The following is a 20,574-nucleotide window of genomic DNA, read 5'->3' as shown; positions in this document are numbered from 1 at the left end:
TGAGAAAGAAAAACCTTAGAGAGGTCCAAAGACCCTACTGCAGCTGCAGTACAGATATGCCCATGGCACATCTTATGTTAAAGCTGGAAAAGGAATTAAGGCAATGAGTTATTATAAGGGTAGATTCCCTCTAAACTCAGAAATAACAGCTACCAACTGTGGATATTATACCAACTGATATTATCTCATTAATCCTCACAACAATCCAATGAAGTAATTTTTACCATCTTATATGCCAGTAAGCAAGGAGGCAGCATTTGAACCCTGGTCTGCTCAAACCAGAGCCTGATGTCTAACTGCATCTAGGAAGGACAATGAAGAAATACTGGGTGAAGATTTGTAATATGAGCAACTGCAGAAAAGGAAAAAAAGACAAGACACATGTAATTATGTCCAAGTTGTAAATTTATAAACATGAATGAAATACAAACACAAGAGGTTAACCATTTTCTGTAAGTGGAGTGAATAGGATGCATCAACAAAATAAAAAAATTCCAGCATTATTTTCTTGATGACTTATACAGGGCACCATCTGATTTCTGAGTGAAATCATTCGTATAGTCTTGTATTAAACAATAGTTCCTTTATGCACTTGTATTTTGAAAATGTGAACTCATATGATATAAATTTTAGATGAGACATATGTCAGTTTGCCGGCTCCCAACAGGGAATGCCTGTCAAGAGGCAGTTCCTACCACAGACAAGGATGCCTGATGTTTTCTCTAGTCATTTAAGTTCTCCAAGCCCAGGGTATCCCATTCTGGACAATGCCAGTCCTACACTGTTAAATGCTTGCTCATTAATTCCCTCTATCTTCTATATAAACATCTGTCTTCTATTTTTACTGGTTTTTATAATAGTATTTATATTAGTAACTATTTGGCACTTACTATATGACCAGTACCTTTTACATTATCTCTTTAATTTCCATGCTATTAACACAGTGTATAGACAAGAAAACTAGAGAGACTAAGTAAAATTTCCTAAGTCACACAGCTAGTAAACAGCAAAATTCAAACACAGGTATGTCTAATTCCAAAGCTATTGCTTAGACAACTAATCTGTTTCTTTTTACTCAGTAGATAGTTTCATTCGTTTTATTAGTTTAACTGAACACTGAATATCAATGTCTGGCAAATGCATTATTGAATGGACAGGTAATTACATTTCTAGTTGTGGTAATCCCATTATGCTCTGCTGAGATGACACCCTATGAGTTTTCGTTCTTCATCAGTAACCCTCATACTATTTCCTAGCATGAGGCATTTCTCCAGAAAGCTCATATATTACCCTGAAAATGCCATACACTCATTTGTAGGCCTTCTGACATCATCTTTCTTGCCTGAAATACTCTCCTTGCACTTCTTCCAGTGTACCACATATCTCTCTAGTCTACCTCTATTTGGATACTCTTTTGCTCAAGCTAGAACCTAGTAATCAAACTTGATTTTCCCAATAACTGCTTTGTTCCACATAACATAACCAGAGGTGACAGTAAATCTTGGTAAGAATAAATGTCCATCAGCAAGTTCTAATTAGTAACAAAAATTAAGAGCACATTTGGGCATTGAAAATGGAAATGTAAATCTAGTGATGGGAATGGAGGAGACTGAGCAGGAGACAGGAACTAGAGAGCTTTGATCTGTGACCTGTCACTGTCAAAATTGTCTAAGCCTATTCATGGAAGGGTCTCTGATTAGCAACCTAAAAGATATTGGGATATTTTCTCCTAGTATCCCAGAGAGCTTTGAGAGCATTTAGGATGAGTTGCAAACTAATATAGTGAATCACTGGGGTACAACAGGGAATGAAGAACAATCAAAGAAAATGTCCCTGGTTGGTGTCTAATACAAACTGCATGATGATAGAAAGTTTTGGAGTCAAACACACCTGAATTTGAACTTATGTGATCCTAACAAGTTCTTTAACCTCACTGTACCTCAGTTCTGTAAAATGAAGCTTGTTCCATTGCAGATTTGTGAGGATTAAGTTTGAATATGCACATGTAGGTGGGTGGGCAGATAGTAGATAAAATTAGGTGTCCCTCAACTAATAGGTTTCTTCTCTTAGCTCTCCAGCATCAAGACTAAAACAATTAAGAACACAAACTCATATTCTATTGGTAGCTTAAACTGGCAAGTTCCTTTATTCTAATTTTTAAAAATGTGTTTTATTTAAACACACACACACACACACTCTCTCTCTCTCTCTCTCTCTCTCTCACATTCACTCTCCGTATTTTAACTGAAACCTCAAATGATTTACTCATACTTTATGTACTGATACCATCCCAATTGAATAATCCTTTAATTCCTAAATATTCAGACTTTATTCCTCAAGAGTTCTGTGGAAGAGTAAGTATCAGTATACAGGAGAACGATCTACTCTTGTTATGAAGCAAGTATGTGTAAGGAACTGAGTTGCAGCCAGAAAGGTGATTCCAAAATTTCCCAATGCTTCCAGCTAAGGCCTTCAGATTTTATTTGAAAGAGATTTGCAGAATATCAAATACACTTTTATTCAAGTGGAAGTAAAAAAGCACATTCCTAAACCAAATGCATACATGGCATGTTTATACATTCTGGTATTTAAGGATTACCTCATCCTCTGTTTCTTAATCCCCAGAAGTGACTATTAGTTTCTATACATGAGTATACACATTCCTTGACAGGAAAAAAACATGCATTTTCATTTGATTTTACATTTAGATTCCTACCTTGCCCTGATTAGATCATATGCTTGCTGATGGCTAAGAGGTAAAATATGCTGGTAGAACTATCCTAGAGGTTAGCCATAAAATGCTTATAGGACAAGCAATACATTTTTATATATTTGTTGAGGATCCCTCATGAATATTATAACATCTGAACTATGAAGGTCTCAACTGCTGGAATGACAACTAGAATTTTAAATAACACTTGTCTTATTTATAAAATATTATGAAACTTAAGATGGAAAAATATAATAAAATGCTTTGACATCATCTAAAGAATCATAAACTGTTGTTAGGTGTTATGATGGTGACCCTGAACTCTGGACCCAACATCTGTGATCACTTTTATCAATCAAGAAAATCATGTTCTTTTATATGACCTAGTAAAATAAAAATAAAAATGTGATAATGAATAAGTATACACAATGCCCTCACACTTCAAATATTGTGCTAGAATGATGAGGGGATATTGAGGGTAGAAATCCAAATAGATAAGAAAACAATCTAATTGGTTAAAATTTTACCAGGAACAAAATTACCAACTCTCTTAAAATATTCTCCCTAGAGATATTACATAAGAACAGCAATATCTTTGTTGGAAGGCTGAGCTCTCTACCTTATGAAGCTCTCTGATCTTTTAGTATATGTTCTTTATGTTTTGCCCTATCAAAAGCAGGCCCGAGCATTTTGCTGGCCTTCAATGGAAGTATATAAAATATTTCTAAACTTAAACATGCAGAGTAGATGCTGAATGAATGTAGCTTTAACACCACTAGGAGTTCTTATCTCTGTTAGTAGGCTGTGGATGCAAAACAAGGCAGCTAAGAATTTGGGCATCACTTGAAAATGTTTAGCTGTCTGTCATAAATTCAAGGGAGACAGAATCGTTCATACTCATGGGTAAACCGGATGTAGAAATCCAATTTTTTTAAAGGTGGATGCTTTACTTTGGGGGAAAAAAGACACCAGAACAGTGACATCAAGTAGGGATGGAATACCTGCTGGTGAAAAGCTTAAAACTAGGAAATCATCATTTGAAGGCGCTTAAGAGAGTGGAGAAATCAACAGGAATCCAATTGTTGTGGCTAGAAACAAATAGGAATTAGGGTCCCCAGAAAAAAAGCAGGCCTAATAGTCTGTTTTGGAGAGAACTTGGGTGGAGAACTAAATGAGCTACTTTCCAAATGCTGATACGTTTTAACATTGGTGTAATTACAGTATCTTAGGGAAACTGAGAACAATACATACCAATTTCAAGAAAAATGTTTATAGGCCATATTAAAATAAAAATAGCTTAAATGAATTCCATAAATAAAGTATACATAGTTAACTTTACAACACCTATTATATTAAAGAATGCCATGAGAAAACAGCACTGCATTTACCATGTCACTCCTCAGGCTAGACTCTTCTGCAATCAAAAAGATCGGGACTATATATTAATGATTTCATATACAAATAATCAACAATTGTCCCTCCAATATTTTGATATTGAGTAAAGCCTGAAATAAGGCAGTAAATTTTTTCCACTTGAGTTATATCAGATTCTGATCTGGTGTAGATATTCTGATGATGAAAAAAGACTTGAACTCCTATACTCAATGGCTTCTCTTGGGTATGGATTCTTTGATGTTGAATGAAGACTGAAATATGACTGAATCTTCACACACACACACATTTATTACATTCATAGGCTTTCTGCATGGAATGAATTTGATGCTGAAAAGGTTATTTTCTTTGACTGAGGCTTTTTCACATTCTTTACAGTGATGGGCTTTTATTCCTGTATGAATTCTCCAATGATGACTAAGTTATGAACATAACATGAAGCATTTACCACATTCAATATATTTGTAGGTTTTCTCTGGTATGGGTTTGCAGGCATCAATTAAAAGTTTAAAACTAATAGCTTTCCTCCATTCATCACATTCAGAGGATTTCTCTCTGGGGTGGATTCTCCAATGATGAAAAGGTTGAGCTGACTGAAGATTTTATCACATTCAGTACTCACAATTTTTCCTGGTGTGAACTCTCAGATATTGAATGAGGCCTGAACTTGACTAAATGTCTTCCCATGTTCATTACATTCATAAGGTTTCTCTTTGGTATGAATTCTTTGATGTTGAACAAGTTGTGCTCTTTGAATGAGGTTATTTTCCCATGCATCACAATCAAAGGCTTCTTCTCTGGTGAGGACTTCTTGCTGCAGTCCTACAAGATCTGAGCTATGATTAAAACTTTCCTCATAATCATTATACTCAGAGGATTTCTCTTTCCTGTGAATTTTGTGATGCTGAATAAGGCATGAGGTTTGACTGAAAGCTTTCCCACATTCATTACATTCATGTGGTTTCTCTCCTGTATGAATTCTTTGATGCTGAATAAGATGGGAATTCAATCTGAAGTCTTTTCCACATTCAGTGCATGTATAGGGCTTTTCTCTGAGACTAGCTCCTTGATGTTTAGTAAAGGTCATCCCACATTCATATTCATAGGCTTTCTCTTCACAGTGAACCTTCTGATGTTCGACTAGGAATGAGGCATGGTAGAAGTCACTGCCACATACATTACACTTACAGGGCATCTCTTTGTGAATTCTCTGATGCTGTGTAAGGTGTACACTACGACTGAATACTCTTTCACAATTGCTACATTTATAAGATTTTGCTTTAGTGTGAATCCTCTTATGCTTCATTATGCCTGAGCTCTGAGTAGAGGATTTATCAGGTAATTCACAGGACTTCTCAGACACTTCACATTTATAGGATTTTTCTCTAGTATGTATTCTTTTATGTCGACTAAGACTTGAGCTCTGACTGAAAGATTTTTCACATTCTTTACATTTGTAGGGTTTCTCTTTAGTATGAATTCTCTGATGTCTAGAAAGAGCTGAGCTCTGATGGAAGACTTTCTCACATGCATCACATTTATAGGATTTCTCAGTGGTGAAAATGCTCTCACATTTATTAAGGTGGGAAAGATCCATTAAACTTTCTTTATATTCATTACTTTGGAAATCCTGTGTTAGATTTACTTGTTCACGTTTCTCAGCAGCTGAATTCTGGTTGAGGCTAATGTCATACCTATCAATATCATCAATGTTCTGTATTCTAAGATCTCTCTGGTCTGTATCAAGAGTAGATTCCAGACTGAAGTTTTTTTCAGGTTCATTACATTCATTGTTCTCACTGGTGAAAGTTTTCTTGCTGATTGTTATTTGCCTAAACTCTCTCTCCAGGAATAAAAATTTCCTTAGTATTTCCTGAAGCCTTTCTAATCTGTCCTCAGATTTATACACTTCTCTAGTGTCAGGAACTTGGCCGGCATCCTTTTTGAGTCTTCCTACTCTCATTTTGCATGAATGTACTTCTGAAATTTTCTGCTTAGGAATCAACAGCTTGTTCTCTTCTCTGGTTCCTCCATCTGATGCAATATATAAATAGAAAATTCAAATGTAATCTGTACCCTATACTTAGAAAAAGAAAACTCAGAGAGGAAAAAGCTAATATAGTATCTATCTGGATTAGAGAAGTTTATTTACTCTGAAACATATGCACAAAATTTCAACAGCAGATATAAGGGCATAAATAGAAGTATGGTAGGTTCTAAATGGTTCAGAATGTGGTAGAAACAGAAGGTACTTTCAGCAGAGTAAGAAAATCAATTAAGGTATTTCAAAGGAGAAAATAGAGAAATAGTTCAAACAAATTATAGACAAGCAACTTGAATAGGGACCTACTACAACTTATGGATGATAAGGGACAAAATAAATGCAAAGAGTTCATCAAAACTGAAGGGAAGCCCTGGCCAGTGTGGCTAAGTTGGTTTGGCATCCCATACACCAAAAAGTTGCCAGTTCCATTCACCAGTCAGGGTACATGCCCAAGTTGCTGGCTTGATCCCCAGTAGGGGGTGTGCATGAGACAGCTGATCAATGTTTTGCTCTGACATGGATATTTTGCTGTCTCCTTTTTCTCTAAAAATTAATTTAAAAAAAAAAAAAAAAACTGAAGAGAAAAGGAAAGAATTATCCATTCTGGGATACAGAGGAGCTCTCCATTCTGATTGCCAAAGCAGCTACAACTTGGCTCAACAACAGGGCTAATTCCATCTGATTGATTCTGCCTTACTCACCTGAGTAGTCATCTCTTAAGACTCCTCTATTCTTAGTTTCCAAATCAAAGACCTGTAGATCTTGTTCCAGGTGAGATATCCCATCAGGCTTGAAAATTGGAAATCCTGCTCATAGAGAAGGAAATGGGATGTGGCAATTTGTCCCCAGAGACCATACCAGCCACTTTTTCTCTTAACTTATGGTTAATAGAAAAAGTAAATTCTTAGAAACACTAGGAAGGCCTGGAGTTTGAAAGTGGCAAAGATCCTCTATATGGAACTCCTATTGGTGCTCTATAAAGAAGTATGTCAAGGAACAAGTTTATGACTTTTGGGAGCAAAGGTATTCACTTAAACATTACTCAAACAACGGAATTTGTGCATGGGATAATTTCACAGAAATTATCATTAGCACTCCTCACCAGTTGCCTCTAGATGAATCTTGTATTAAACCTGATCAAAATTGAGGTAACTAAAGTATAATAACCTAAAGAAAAGTGGATATTTAAGCATCTGTTGTATGTGACATGAACCACAGCAATAGAATCAGTAAAGACTGAGTAAATATTCTTATGATAACCCTTAAGAAACAATTCATTTCAATTCAAACAAAGAATAATCTGACACATTCTCTCCCATTAGGAGCTTACATTCATATTTATTAAACAAACATTTATGGGATGCCCTCTCTATCCAAAGTATGTCAGGGATAAAGGGCTCAAGCCAATAAGGCCCATTCTCTCAAGGACCTTATACTTTTAACTGCAGAGACAAGTATAAACAAATAATTATAATATATAGTGAGGAAAGTGCAATAAAAGTGCATCTTCACATAAAATGGTCTTTCCCTGGCTTGCATAATGGACTGCTAGGATCTAAACTCTTTTAAAGTGAAAGTAAGAGGCAGTCTGCTTCTGAAGGGCCAGAACTATTATAGTATCAAAGGGGCATTTTTTTTTTTTTTTTTAAATATATTTTATTGATTTTGTACAGAGAGGAGGGGAGAGAGATAGAGAGTTAGAAACATCGATGAGAGAGAGTCATCGATCAGTTGCCTCTTGCACACCCCCTACTGGGGATATGCCCGCAACCAAGGTACATGCCCTTGACCGGAATCGAACCCGGGTCCCTTCAGTCCCCAAGCCGACGCTCTATCCATTGAGCTAAACTGGTCTCGGCGAAAGGGGCATTTTTTTTTTTCATGTTTTCAACCCAGAAAGCTTCTAGTAGCACACATACAAGGTCTTAGCTCAAGCCTCTCATCTCCAAAAGCCTTTCTCTTCACTTACTGAATGTCTACAAAATTTATTTGTTCCTCTTATCCTGATATGTCACTATATAATGGAATTTATAGAATTTTTACTTGGTTTCAGGTATCATCATCCCTACCTGGTTGCAGGGATCATGTAGCTTGTGTCTTGCAGGGACCATGTAGCTTGTATCTTGTATTTCTTTTGATTCACTTACTTAAAAGCTACTCATTGAGTGCCAATTTTGTGTCCAAGTATCGACATATAACAAATAGTCAATGTTTTTAAAAGGGCATTGGGCTTGGAAAATATAAACAGCTGCCCTCTTGGGATTCTGTGTGAGAGTCTAAAGAGCAGAGTGATCAGAAAAAAAAAAAAAAAGAAAAAAGATATAAATGTCTTTTATTTACTGTGTTTCTGAGTTCCTGCTGGGCATTCATAGAGTTCTTTTGGACATGTATTTAGTAAGGTCCCCCATGTCAAATGAAATAGTTTTGCAAGTTAAAAAAAGTTACTGTGGCGCTGAAACCGGTTTGGCTCAGTGGTGGAGTGTCGGTCTGTGGACTGAAGGGTCCCGGGTTCGATTCCGGTCAAGGGCATGTGCCTGGGTTGCGGGCACATCCCCAGTAGGGGGTGTGCAGGAGGCGGCTGGTTGATGTTTCTCTCTCATCAACGTTTCTAACTCTCCCTCTCTCTTCCTCTCTGTAAAAAAATCAATAAAATATATTAAAAAAAAAAAAAAAAAGTTACTGTGGCATTGTGGCATGAAGCAGCAACTCTTCTGTTTAGAATTCTCATAACATAATTTGCAACTTCTACTTTTGAGATATTTATTAAGATATTTATAAGTATTTGCCGAATCCGGTTTGGATCAATGGATAGAGCATCAGCTTGGGAACTGAAAGGTCCCAGGTTCGATTCTGTTCAAGGGCATGTACCTTGGTTGCGGGCATATCCCCAGTAGGGGGTGTGCAGGAGGCAGCTGGTCGATGACTCTCTCTCATCAATGTTTCTAATTCTCTATCTCTCTCCCTTCCTCTCTGTACAAAATCAATAAAATATATTTTTAAAATATATATTTCTAAGTATTTGACAACTGAAATTTTGGTTCTTTATACCTACACTTAAGTCACAAATGTACAACAAAAAAAGATCATCTCAATGTGGAATGTGAGGTTTGGTTTTGGACTTGTGTTTAAGGTAATGTAGAAAGATATAAAATGCTTAATAGGCAATTAGATATACAAGGCTGAAGTTCAGAAGAAAACAGAGTTCATGATATGGACTTAAAGTCATCTGTATCATCAAAATATTAAGCTATGGTTTACTAAGCAGGTGGTAGGTACAAAGTACCATACCATGAGCTGTACAAACTTGCATTCACATAATACTGACCATACCTTTATGAGGTAGTCACTATTATTAAAACCATTTAAAAATAGGAAAACTAAAATTCAAAGAGGTTAATTAACTTGTCCATAAGTGGTTAAGCTAGGACATAACCCTAGTCTTATTTTAGAACTTGGCTTTTAAATAATCTACTAGTAAAAAAATTGTGAATGAGCCAAAACCGGTTTGGCTCAGCGATAGAGCGTCGGTCTGCGGACTGAAAGGTCCCAGGTTCGATTCCGGTAAAGGGCATGTACATTGGTTGCGGGCACATCCCTGGTAGGGGGTGTGCAAGAGGCAGCTGGTCGATGTTTCTCTCTCATCGACGTTTCTAGCTCTCTATTCCTCTCTGTAAAAAAATCAATAAAATATATATATTTTTTAAATTGTGAATGAAATCCATTCCTTCCTCCAAAATATGTATAGAAAGAGAACAGAATACCAATATATTGATAATGGAATAAATAGTAAACATAATAAAAAAAATAGAAATAGTGATTGGAGAACCAGGATCCAAAAGATTTAGAATCATGAATGTTTTCATTAAAAGGGTTCTAAGAGATCTTTAGTGCCAAAAAAATAAAAAATAAAAACTATAATAAAAATCCAAACTCTAGGCACAGTCAGAGCAATATTCAATTTGAGGAAATTGCACTTGTAAAGAAATAATTTGAACACTCTCATATCATTTGTCCTTTTCAAACAAGCATTTGAGTAACTACCATGAGCCAGGTAATTATAAACATAATCTAACTTAATCCTTGGCACAAACCAAAAGGAAGACACTATTTTTCATGTTTTATAGGTGAAGAAAATGAGTGTGAGTTTAAATACTTTCTCGGTGTATCACAGCTGGTAACTGGAACCCAAGTTTAATTCCAGAGTTTATATTCTTTCTACTCTACCACACTAAGGGTCTTAGAAAGCATTAAGGCAGGTTTTCTTGCCATTGGTCTTTCTTTTCCTGCCCTGGATGGGTAGTTCTGAGTGTGTTCCATATATTCCAAGCTTGCAAGTTCAATCTCCAGTCAGGGTACATAGAAGATGTAAGCAATGAATGCATAATTCAGTGGAACAACAAATCAATGTTTCTCTTGCTCTCTCTCTCTCTTGCTCTCTCTCCGCCCCCCCTTTCATTCTCTAAAATCAATAAAAATAAATGCCTTTTCCTAAATTTAGGTCGAATTCTGTGCTCTTAAAAATAGCATTTGCATAGATTTCTTTTGTAGCTCAAGCCTCTAAATTTTTAAAATTTTGCCTGGCTGGTGTGGCTCTCTATCCCTCTCCCTTCCTCTCTGTAAAAAATTAATAAAATATATTGTTTTTAAAGTTAGGGGAGCCGAAACCGGTTTGGCTCAGTGGTAGAGCATCGGTCTGCGGACTGAAAGGTCCCAGGTTGGATTCTGGTCAAGGGCATGTACATTGGTGGCGGGCACATCCCCAGTAGGGGGTGTGCAAGAGGCAGCTGGTCGATGTTTCTCTCTCATCGACGTTTCTAGCTCTCTATCCCTCTCTCCTCCTCTCTGTAAAAAATCAATAAAAAATTTAAAAAATATATAAAGTTAGGGGATATGTGCCAAACATTCCTGATAAACTCACTTATCATGAACCAGCATTCTGATAAACATGTTCCTAATGCTATCATCTAATCAAGCACCCAGCACTCTGTCTCACTTGCAATGCAATCCAGGCCTCTTTCCCAGTCTTAATGTCCAGTATTTAATTTTAAACACTAAGTCACATATAACTTTCCTTTGGGTATGACCCTCAGGCCAGTAATTCATACATTGTTAATAGAGTATGCTTCTTTTTAGATTTGGTAATAAAAATTATGATTTTCTAAACTTTTTCACTCTTTTACTCAGCTGTTCATACTCTATACTTTGGGGTTTATTTATTTGTTTTTGTTAATCCTCACACGAGGATATTTTTCCATTGATCTTTTAAAGAGAATGAAAAAGAGAGGGAAAGACAGAGAGAAACAATAATGTGAGAGAAACATTGGTTGTCTCCCATATACACCCCGACCAGGGTTTGGGCCAGGGAGGAGCCTGCAACCAAGGTACATGCCCTCGATGGGAATCAAACCCAGGACCTTTAATCTGCATGCCAATGTTCTACCCATTGAGCCAAACCAGAGAGGGCATATTCTTTTATTTACTACAATATATTCAAAGCACTTAACCAAAGGACCAAAGTTCTGATGTCTGTGACAAATACACCAAAGAGCTACTGCCATGGGAAAAAAGATGTGTGGCTGCTAAGTCAGGGACTGAATTATAAAAGTCATTATTTTATAATATCAACATTAAGCTAAGTTAAGTAAGTGTATAACTTTAAAATTCACATGGAATTTGCTGAACCCACAAATATGAAAGGTCTTCCCAAGGAAATAGAAAATAATTACTAAGGAGATGCTCCTATCACAAGAGCAAACTGAATATGAGGATTTCTTGTGTGCATGTGTGCCCAGATGTGTATAAATGTGCATGAGTGTCCTGTGTATATGAAGAGATGTGAGAAAATTGAACGAAATTCAGTTAACTAGCATGCTGTGCTTTTCGGCTGATTAAGCTGCTAAGAAGTTGCTTTACTCCAAAAAGTAGACAGGGGAACTGTTGGAAATTATGTTATTATTAGATAAAATTTATAGTATCTTGTAATTACATATCACTTTACAGTATACAAAATTGTTAAATATACATTCAATTTGATGCCCTGAAATAAAGAAATTGAACTCTCTTGCCTTCCCATTTCCCCTCTAGCAAGGACAGAGCTAAGGAACACTTAATCAGAAAAGATCATGTAAATGTATCAATCTTGTTTAGCAACAAATAATAAAGGGGGAAAAGTCAGGATCTTGGAGGCGGCCACAGGGACTCAAAAGAAGACGACTAGAATGTTAAATATAAAGAAAGCTTGGGGTCACAAGAGAGTTAAGCATCAGAAGGAGCAGGTCCTGTTCACTACAGAAAGGAGGGGGCATGCAACAAACATTCCACATTCTAAAATAAAATGAAAACATCAGAACTGAAGAGCTGGAGTTGAACTTGGTGGTTTCTCAGAACACAAGTAGATGACCACCAACCACGGCTTCTGAATGAACTCAAAATTCAGGATACAAAATGCATCTGGTGGCAACGGAGTTTCCTTGGCCCTTTAGAAACTTAACAAAGGTCTTTTGAGGAGCTGAAATTTACATAGTGGTGGCATCCTGGGAGCATCTATTCCATCAATCAAGTGTAATATCTTATAATTGTGGAAAAGTAGTTTCCGAGCGGGGATGAGCAATATCGATGGGAAGCCGATACTTGGGCCATCTCTTGGAGATTCCTGCTGAAAGGACTGCAAGTGTTTCTCCAGAGAAAGCACTTGCCTGGGTATGACTCAGGGCCGGGCAGGAATTCACACTATGAATCCGGGTGGTGGGAAGACGGAGAAGTATGCCTACAAAGATCAAAGAGCCACGAATGGAAAACACGCTAAAACCTTCCCAGTGGGCAGGCTGCCTCCCCAGAGAAGAAGACCTCTTTAATCCTGAGTGTAGTCAAGGAGACAAAGCAACAACCCTAGATGCCATCAGCATAGGCAAAGCAAAATGAGAGGAAAGAAAAACCTTCATTAAACTCACACATAAATAAAAAAGAACAAAAGCAGAGACAGGTAACAACAACAACAAAAGCCCTCGCCAGTGTGGCTCAGTGGATAGAGTGCCGGCCTGCAGACTGAAGGGTCCCAGGTTCGATTCTGGCCAAGGGCACATGCCTGGGTTGTGGGCTCAATCCCCAGTGGGGGGCGTGCAGGAGGCACCCGATCAATGATACTCTCTCATCATTGATGTTTCCATCTCTCTCTCCGTCTTCCTTCCTCTCTGCAATCAATAAATACTTTTTTTTAAAAATAAAATAAATAATAGAAATTTAAAAATAGAATAAAATAAAAAATAAATTTAAAAAAGGGAGAGAGAGGAGGAGAGAGGAAAGGAGCAATGCTTACATCAAGGGGGCTATCAACCCCCCACTGATAAAAATGTTTCTCCACAGCACCACAGGTTACCTAATCTGGGCAGCCTACTATATACCACCAAATGACAAAGCAGAGACTTGGTTTAAATCTGAGACTTCTGCTGCTAGGAATGAGGTTATTTAGGATTACCATCTGGTGATTCACTGAAATGTATGAACAGTGAGTCATGCCTTTAAATGAAGTCTCTCAAATTCTGCCTGCTTGAAGGTGAATTTAGTAATCTCTCTTGTAAAAGATTACTCAACAAGAAGGATTTAAGCTTATCTTTAAAAAAAGGCATTCTTCGCCAAAACCGGTTTGGTTCAGTGGATAGAGCTTCGGCCTGGGACTGAAAGGTCTCAGGTTCGATTCCGGTCAAGGGCATGTACCTTGGCTGCAGGCACACCACCAGTAAGGGGTGGTGTGCAAGAGGCAGCTCATCGATGATTCTCTCTCATCGAATGTTTCTAACTCTCTATCCCTCTCTTCCTCTCTGTAAGAAATCAATAAAAATATATTTTTTTAAAAAAGGCATTCTTCTTCCAAAGAAAATGGGAATCTCAGATACAAAGGAACTGAATTACCAGGAAAGAAAGTGTCTCATTATAGGTTGGGAGGTCCTACAGTCTCTCTCATATAAAATAAAAATTAAATTTAAATAAAATAGCGAAGGTGAAAACTTAGGCAAAGCACAAGCAAGCTTCCCTTTTCTAACAGGGAACAGATACCCCATAAAAGCAGGAACCATTAACTCAGAATAAGGAGTAGAACGTCTCATCTAGAAATCCCCAAAGGAAAACCACTCCCAGAGGAGATGACCTTAAAGATAGAGGATTCAGAGGTTCTTAGACCTAGAATCTGAGCCAAACTCTATTTTCTCAGAGACCTCACACCTACTCAGTAAAGAAATCCCAATAGGTCAACTGAATGAATAAAAAGAAGTCCTTACCCAGTGAGACCACGTTCCCATAATTCTCTAACATCACTTCTCTGTAGAGATCCCTCTGAACAGGGTCCAGGCATCCCCATTCCTCTCGAGTAAGGTGCACAGCCACATCATCGAATGTCACAAACTCCTGAAATAATACAGCCTGGCTGCTCTTGGGAATAAGGCCACTATAGCATCATGGCCAGAGACTGAAGGAGATGATATAGAGACTCCAGTCTGTATTTGTCAGGGGGGAGTGAGAACGGATTAGAATCTAGGGAATAAATCCCATAACCCTTTAACAATAAGCCCCCATCAAAACCCTAGGGAGAAAGAAGAAACTGTTTTCTGGTGGTGTTGAGAAGCTGGGAAGATGGTTTGTGTGGCGTCCAGGTCTCTGAAGAGGATCAGTTCTGAAACCAGAGTCTGTTACTAAAAAAGTTCTAGGCAAGGTTTATGGATGGGGTGAGGGAAGGGCCACACTCAATAAGCATCAACAATCCCTGAGGAAAAGAAGGTTCCTAAGCTCACCTGGTACCTGGCTGTCAGGAGTGCAGTTGCCTGGTCTCCTGGGCTTCCCTCGTGGGGAAGAGCAGGCACCTGGGGAACAGGTGAAGCTAAGGGAGGAGAAAGGAGCCAAGAGTGAGAGCAGCCCTGGCCCAGGGCTCCCTTACAGAAGAGAGCCAGCAGGACCCTTCTTCACATCAACATTCTAGTAAAACCAATGGACATTTGTCAGGTATTGAGTGTGTCTACTCTGCTCCTTCTCAGCACTTGGATGTCCTACTACAAAAGTTTAGACCCATGATTCAGGATATTAAACAATATACCCGTTTTGCAAATGGGCAAAGCAAAGCATAAGAACTTACAGCGACTTGTCAAGAGCCACAGTTACCTAATAGATTTCTGACCCTTTCCCAGACACTGTTCTATAATCACTAAGCCTTTATCTTGTGAATGGAAACTATCTCTGCAACTAGTATGTAAAGCAGCTAAGAATAAGGAATGGCCATTTGTTTCCTCACAATCCTATCCACACTCCCACAATGCCCCACAGCACTCTGCATTCCTAGTGTTGCTGACACACTGTAGTTCACTGCAGTTGGCTACAAGTTTTCTGAGATAAGATCACAGGACAAAGGAAGTACAGGACAGATCAACCTACCTATGTAATACATAAAAATGTTATTGGATAATCAATATAAGACACGTAAACATTCATACGGGCTCAACCACGAACAGGTTCTTTCTCGACCACAATTAAGTTAGTCACAAACACTGCAGTTGCAACAGAATGGCCTGAGGCAAAGCAGGGAAAGGTCATCCAGGAGAGAAGATACTAAGTGAAGGGAAGAGGGGGAGGGATAGCCCTAAGCCTAAGAGGAAATGAAAGCCAAGCAAGGGTTGTGAGATGTGGCCAAAAACCGGCACATCTTAGAAATGATTGTGGATGTGGCGACTGGGATGATTATATCATCAAAAAGCAGCTGGAGCAGAGTGACTACCATTCTGCCTATTAAGGAAAGACAGGCTGTCCTTAACAGAGGGGCCCAAGACCAGTACTGAACTGAGGCCCACGAGCCCCTCCCTTCCAGACCTCCCTCTAAGACACCATCTTCTTATCGGAGTCCCTGGCCTCTCTCATACCAGGCCCAGAAGCCCCTCTACACTCCCCTTCTCCTGGACTTAGGAGCTGTCTCTGCCTTACCCCCAGTGAGTCCCTGTTCCATGTCGGTGTCCTGCAGGAACTGAGGCTCTGGGGAGAGACCCTCAGACCGGGTCTCCAAAGACTGAAATCGGACCCTTGGTGATCCTGCTGCTTCCTGGACAGATATTTCCTCCATCCCTGTTCTGGAGGGCAATGACCATCACTGTGGGGTGAGATTAGGAGAAATTATTTCAATAAGTCAAAACAGCCCGTGATTTCATATCCTGAGCACTTAGCAAAAGTACCTTAGACACTATCAATCCTCCATTAAAAATAGTTGATAATGATCAAGCACCTAAATTACGAGTGTGTGGCATTTCCAAAAAAGAAAAAAAAAATCAAGAAAGTACCATTTAATACAGTAAAGATTTGTGAGAAAAAGTTTAAAATAGCTGAGATTTACAAATTTCTTTCAAATTTGTCTGTATCCAGAGATATAGGCTACTTAGGATTACTCATTTTTTTTTATTTTTTTTTAAGAGTAGGCCCCTTAGGATTACTTGGTAAACACTCCGTCAGCCCATTTTCAATTACCCTATAGTCTCACAGGCTAATAACAAAAACCCCCCTTTGGGGATGAGACTCTTCTCCGACTCGGGACTAGGTAGGTGGGCAGGCCTCTTCCCTCAATCCCGACAGGGACCCAGGGGAGAGCCGCGGCCCAGGCGGACGGGCCTGGTGCCCTCCAGACCCAAGGACGCGGCAGGGTCCGGTCCCCCTCACGGCAAAGGGCGGTCCCCCCGCCGCAGCCCTCGGCAAGGCCCTCGCGGCGGGTGGTCAGGCCTCTCCCGGCGCTGCCCTCCTCCCACGGCCCCGCTGGGTGAAAACATGGCCCCCGAAGGCGGGGCAGGCCACGGTCACCCGGCTGGCACCGGGGCACGGCCCCCGGGTGCTGACAGCGGGGCCCTCCGGCCGCGGGGCGAAGCCGGGCTGAGGGGAAACAGGCCCTCGCACCCCCGGGGGGCCCGCGCGCTCCCGGGGACGGAAACCGCCGTCGGCCGGACCCGCCGCCGCCGCCGCCGCCTCCTCCCCGGCAGGCTGAAACCTGGGGCCGCCCCTTACCGCGACCCCACGATGGCTCCCGGGGACTCACCCGGGCGCCCCAGCGGGCCAGGCTGCCGTCCTGCCGCAGACACCTTCGCTCGCGGCCCCTCGGACCTTGGGGGAGTCGCTCTACGCCGCTGGGAGGGCGGTGCTTCTCGCTGGCACTTCCGGGCGCAGAGGGCGGGGCCCCGGATGTGGGCCCGGAGGAGGCCCTCAGGTGAGGCGTGGGAACCTCCGAGCTGGCTGTGGGCCCTGCCGCCCTCCTCCCCGGCCAAGCCCGCTGGCTGCCTTTGTAGCCCGAACCCCAGTCATGACTGGGACTGCCCCGGCTTGGGAAGCGCCCCGCAGGCCCTCCCCTGCTCCAGCCAACCCTTGAGGCTACCTGGAGAGGAGGACCTGCTTGAATCAGCCAGTCGGGAGCCTGCACCAGGGTACAGAATACTGGTTAAAGAGAGGGTTGAAGACCCTGATTATAGGAGGTGCACAGGAAACCGAGGATTTGAATCTACTAAGGTTCTTGGCTGGAGTTGGGGCATGGAGCAAATAGGAGTGGAAAGAGAGAAACTGAGACTGGGAGAGAGCCACACTCCTGGGGGAAAGACTGGCCTCTGCAGAAACAGGGACAGGGAAAGCAGGGAGAACTAGGACAGGCAGGGTGGCCTGCTGAACAGAATCCCCTACCCTAAGGTATTATGATTTCATGGATTCTCAGAGAATGTGATGTCTTGTGAAACTAAATCTGCTAGGAACTGGCAAGTGTCTTAAAAAATATATATATATATATATATATATATATATATATATATATTCCCCGAAAATAAGACCTAGCGCATGGAAAGATAAGACATCCCCTGAAAATAAGACCTAGCGCAACTTTGGGAGAAAAGATTAATATAAGACACTGTCTTATTTTCGGGAAAATGGTATATATATATATATATTTTTTTTTTTTAAAAGTGATTTGGAAGGGATTTAGGTAGTATTGCTTTAAGCTCAGAAGTCAAACGTTATCCTTTAACGCTATGTCACATCAAATTAAATAAGAACAAAACTATGGCATTGTATATCTTTTTTTTAAACAACATCAGCCTCAGAGATTCTGATACACCTTTACTTTATTTCCTCCTTGAGTATCAATGGTATCAATCCTTAAAAAGAGTGATAAGAAACAATAGCTACTACTTGGCTTCTGAGCAAAATTTTCTTTCGATGATTTCCTTACATGATGCAGATGGAAACAACCAACTCACAAATTTTGTGATTTTTGTGGTAAACTATATAGCTTTGAAGAAAATGTATGAGCACCTTACAATTTTTCCTTTATGCCCACCATTGCACTAGGCATGGATCAATACAAAAGAAGTAAAATATCACACTAAAATTGATACATGCTCTAAAAGTCTGACTACTTTGTCAATGCTAGCACCATTTGTGAGCTTACAGGATGCCTTATCCATTAGACATACCTTAAACTAAGGAACCTATTTTATAGTCAAGGAGGTGTGACAATGAGTGTGTAACCACAGAATTAATGGTTCTTACTCATTATTCACAGGTAAGGGGGGGTCTGGCTGGCCTGCCCTGATCAGGGGCAATCAGACCAGGCCATCCAGGGGAGGGGACATGGGAGGTTGGCCAGCCTGCCCCACCCCTGATGGGGAGCGATACCAAGGGTGGGAACAGCCAGGGAGAAGGTCCACAGGCAGTTGGAGGGCTGGCTCTGCCCCCTGGTCGAACTTTGGTCGAACTCCTGGTAGAGGGGACAATTTGCATATCATCCTTTTATTATATAGGATAGCTAGCCTGAGAGAACTGTGGAAAGGCACATATTGAAGATGAAGCTAAGTTGCTCATATCAGATGTAGCACCTTGCATAGTTGGGAAGATGGTACATGCTTTGATATGCACTGAACCAATTATTTACATATATGGTATTATGTCTATAATAGGAAGACTACATGAGTACACGAACCAGGGGGTCAAAACAGTGGTGGCACCCGGTAATCCATTTGTGGAATTTGGGTTTCCTATCTCCAAACCTAGAGTCTACTGAGTTCTGGTCCAGTTTCTCTAAAGAACATTTATTTTAGGAGATACCTTGCGTCCCACTGAACTGGAAACAGAGCACCACCAGGCCACTTTGGGTACCTGGTGCCAGTAGGTCATTAGGCAAAGAATGGCGTTATTATAAATGTCCCCAAAGTCCTTGCCGCACACACTACATAAATGGAAAAAACACCCACTCAGCTGCATTGAATAACCTACCTGCAATCTCTTTAATGTAAAAATAGGGGTGATGGTAGAGGGAAAAGGGCAGGTTTATACAAAGGAAAACAATGCATAATAATGTAATGGCTCTTAGAGATGACTTGAAACACTGGACAGAAATATGAGTGAGTATCTGGAGGAAAAAGTTCTGGGAATACAGTGTTTTCAAGAGGATTATAGGTCAGGGAACCAACTAATTATAAGGAGCAAAGACCTACTCAAGTGGATTATTGAAGAGTCCTGGGGAAGTAGAAAGCAAAAACAGTGGCAAACACAGCAAGGTCAAAGCTCCTATCAAACTTCATAAGGAATGGGACATTTCAGGGCGTGGAATATCACGTCATTGGTAGCCTCTGCAGCAGGTGGCTGTTCCTTTTGTGGGCTTTCCATTGCTGTGCTCAAACTTGTCTTGTTCTTTAATATATATATATATATATATATATATATATATATATATATATATATATATATATATTGCTGGCACTGGTTTGGTTCAGTGGATAGAGCATCGGCCTGCGGACTGAAGGGTCCCAGGTTTTATTCTGGTCAAGGGCATGTACTTTGGTTGTGGGCACATCCCCAGTAGGGGGTGTGCAAGAGGCAGCTGGTCAATGTTTCTTCCTCTCTGTGAAAAATCAATAAAATATATAGGGATAGAGAGTTAGAAACATCGATGAGAGAGAATCATCTACCAGCTGCCTCTTGCACACCCCCTACTGGGGATGTGCCCACAACCAAGGTACATGCCCTTGACCGGAATCGAACCCGGGACCTTTCAGTCCGCAGGCTGACGCTCTATCCACTGAGCCAAACCAATTCGACATCAAACATGTCTTAGAATTTAGAGTGTGTAACAGTCATTCAAGGTGTCAGTTACTGTTTTATAAAAGATGAAGTTTCTTGAACTACTCACGAAGTAATAGTAAAAGTCATCATTATTCTGATAATATTTTGACAGCAAAAATGCCTCACATTTGACTTACTATAATAACTCTATTATTGTTATTATGAAAACTCCCTGGAAACATTAGCCAAGCTCAGAATCTTATAACTTCTGGGATTGGAAAGAATGTCTATTTGAAATTACTGCCCATTCAAGTGGCAATGCATAATTAAGGTACCCAGAGAAGCAATGACTTTTGTTTTGTGAAACCAT

At 40.2% G+C, this 20,574-nt stretch overlaps 1 protein-coding gene across 7 annotated transcripts; it reads right to left on the bottom strand.

Moving 5' to 3' along the window:
• Nucleotides 1–387: 387 nt before the first annotated feature.
• Nucleotides 388–17,334, bottom strand: ZNF655 (zinc finger protein 655). Of its 7 annotated transcripts, XM_036409986.2 has the most exons (7): nucleotides 17,200–17,334; nucleotides 16,107–16,269; nucleotides 14,930–15,015; nucleotides 14,420–14,546; nucleotides 6,848–6,952; nucleotides 2,231–6,136; nucleotides 388–2,197 (listed from the first exon to the last, which is right to left on the bottom strand). In XM_036409986.2, exons 2-6 carry the CDS (start codon nucleotides 16,240–16,242, stop codon nucleotides 4,746–4,748), a joined length of 1,845 nt encoding a protein of 614 aa, XP_036265879.1. In that variant the 5' UTR covers nucleotides 16,243–16,269; nucleotides 17,200–17,334; the 3' UTR covers nucleotides 388–2,197; nucleotides 2,231–4,745. The 7 variants fall into 7 exon arrangements, with proteins under 7 accessions (XP_036265879.1, XP_036265880.1, XP_036265882.1 ...); XM_036409987.2 differs by lacking the exon at nucleotides 6,848–6,952; XM_036409989.1 differs by lacking the exon at nucleotides 17,200–17,334 and having other exon boundaries at nucleotides 14,420–14,811; nucleotides 16,107–16,161.
• Between the last annotated feature and the right edge of the window lie 3,240 nt (nucleotides 17,335–20,574).

Source organism: Pipistrellus kuhlii, unplaced genomic scaffold (assembly GCF_014108245.1).
Source record: "Pipistrellus kuhlii isolate mPipKuh1 unplaced genomic scaffold, mPipKuh1.p scaffold_m20_p_4, whole genome shotgun sequence".
NCBI classification, from domain to species: Eukaryota; Metazoa; Chordata; class Mammalia; order Chiroptera; family Vespertilionidae; genus Pipistrellus; species Pipistrellus kuhlii.
This window is presented reverse-complemented; position numbering and strand designations above follow the sequence as displayed.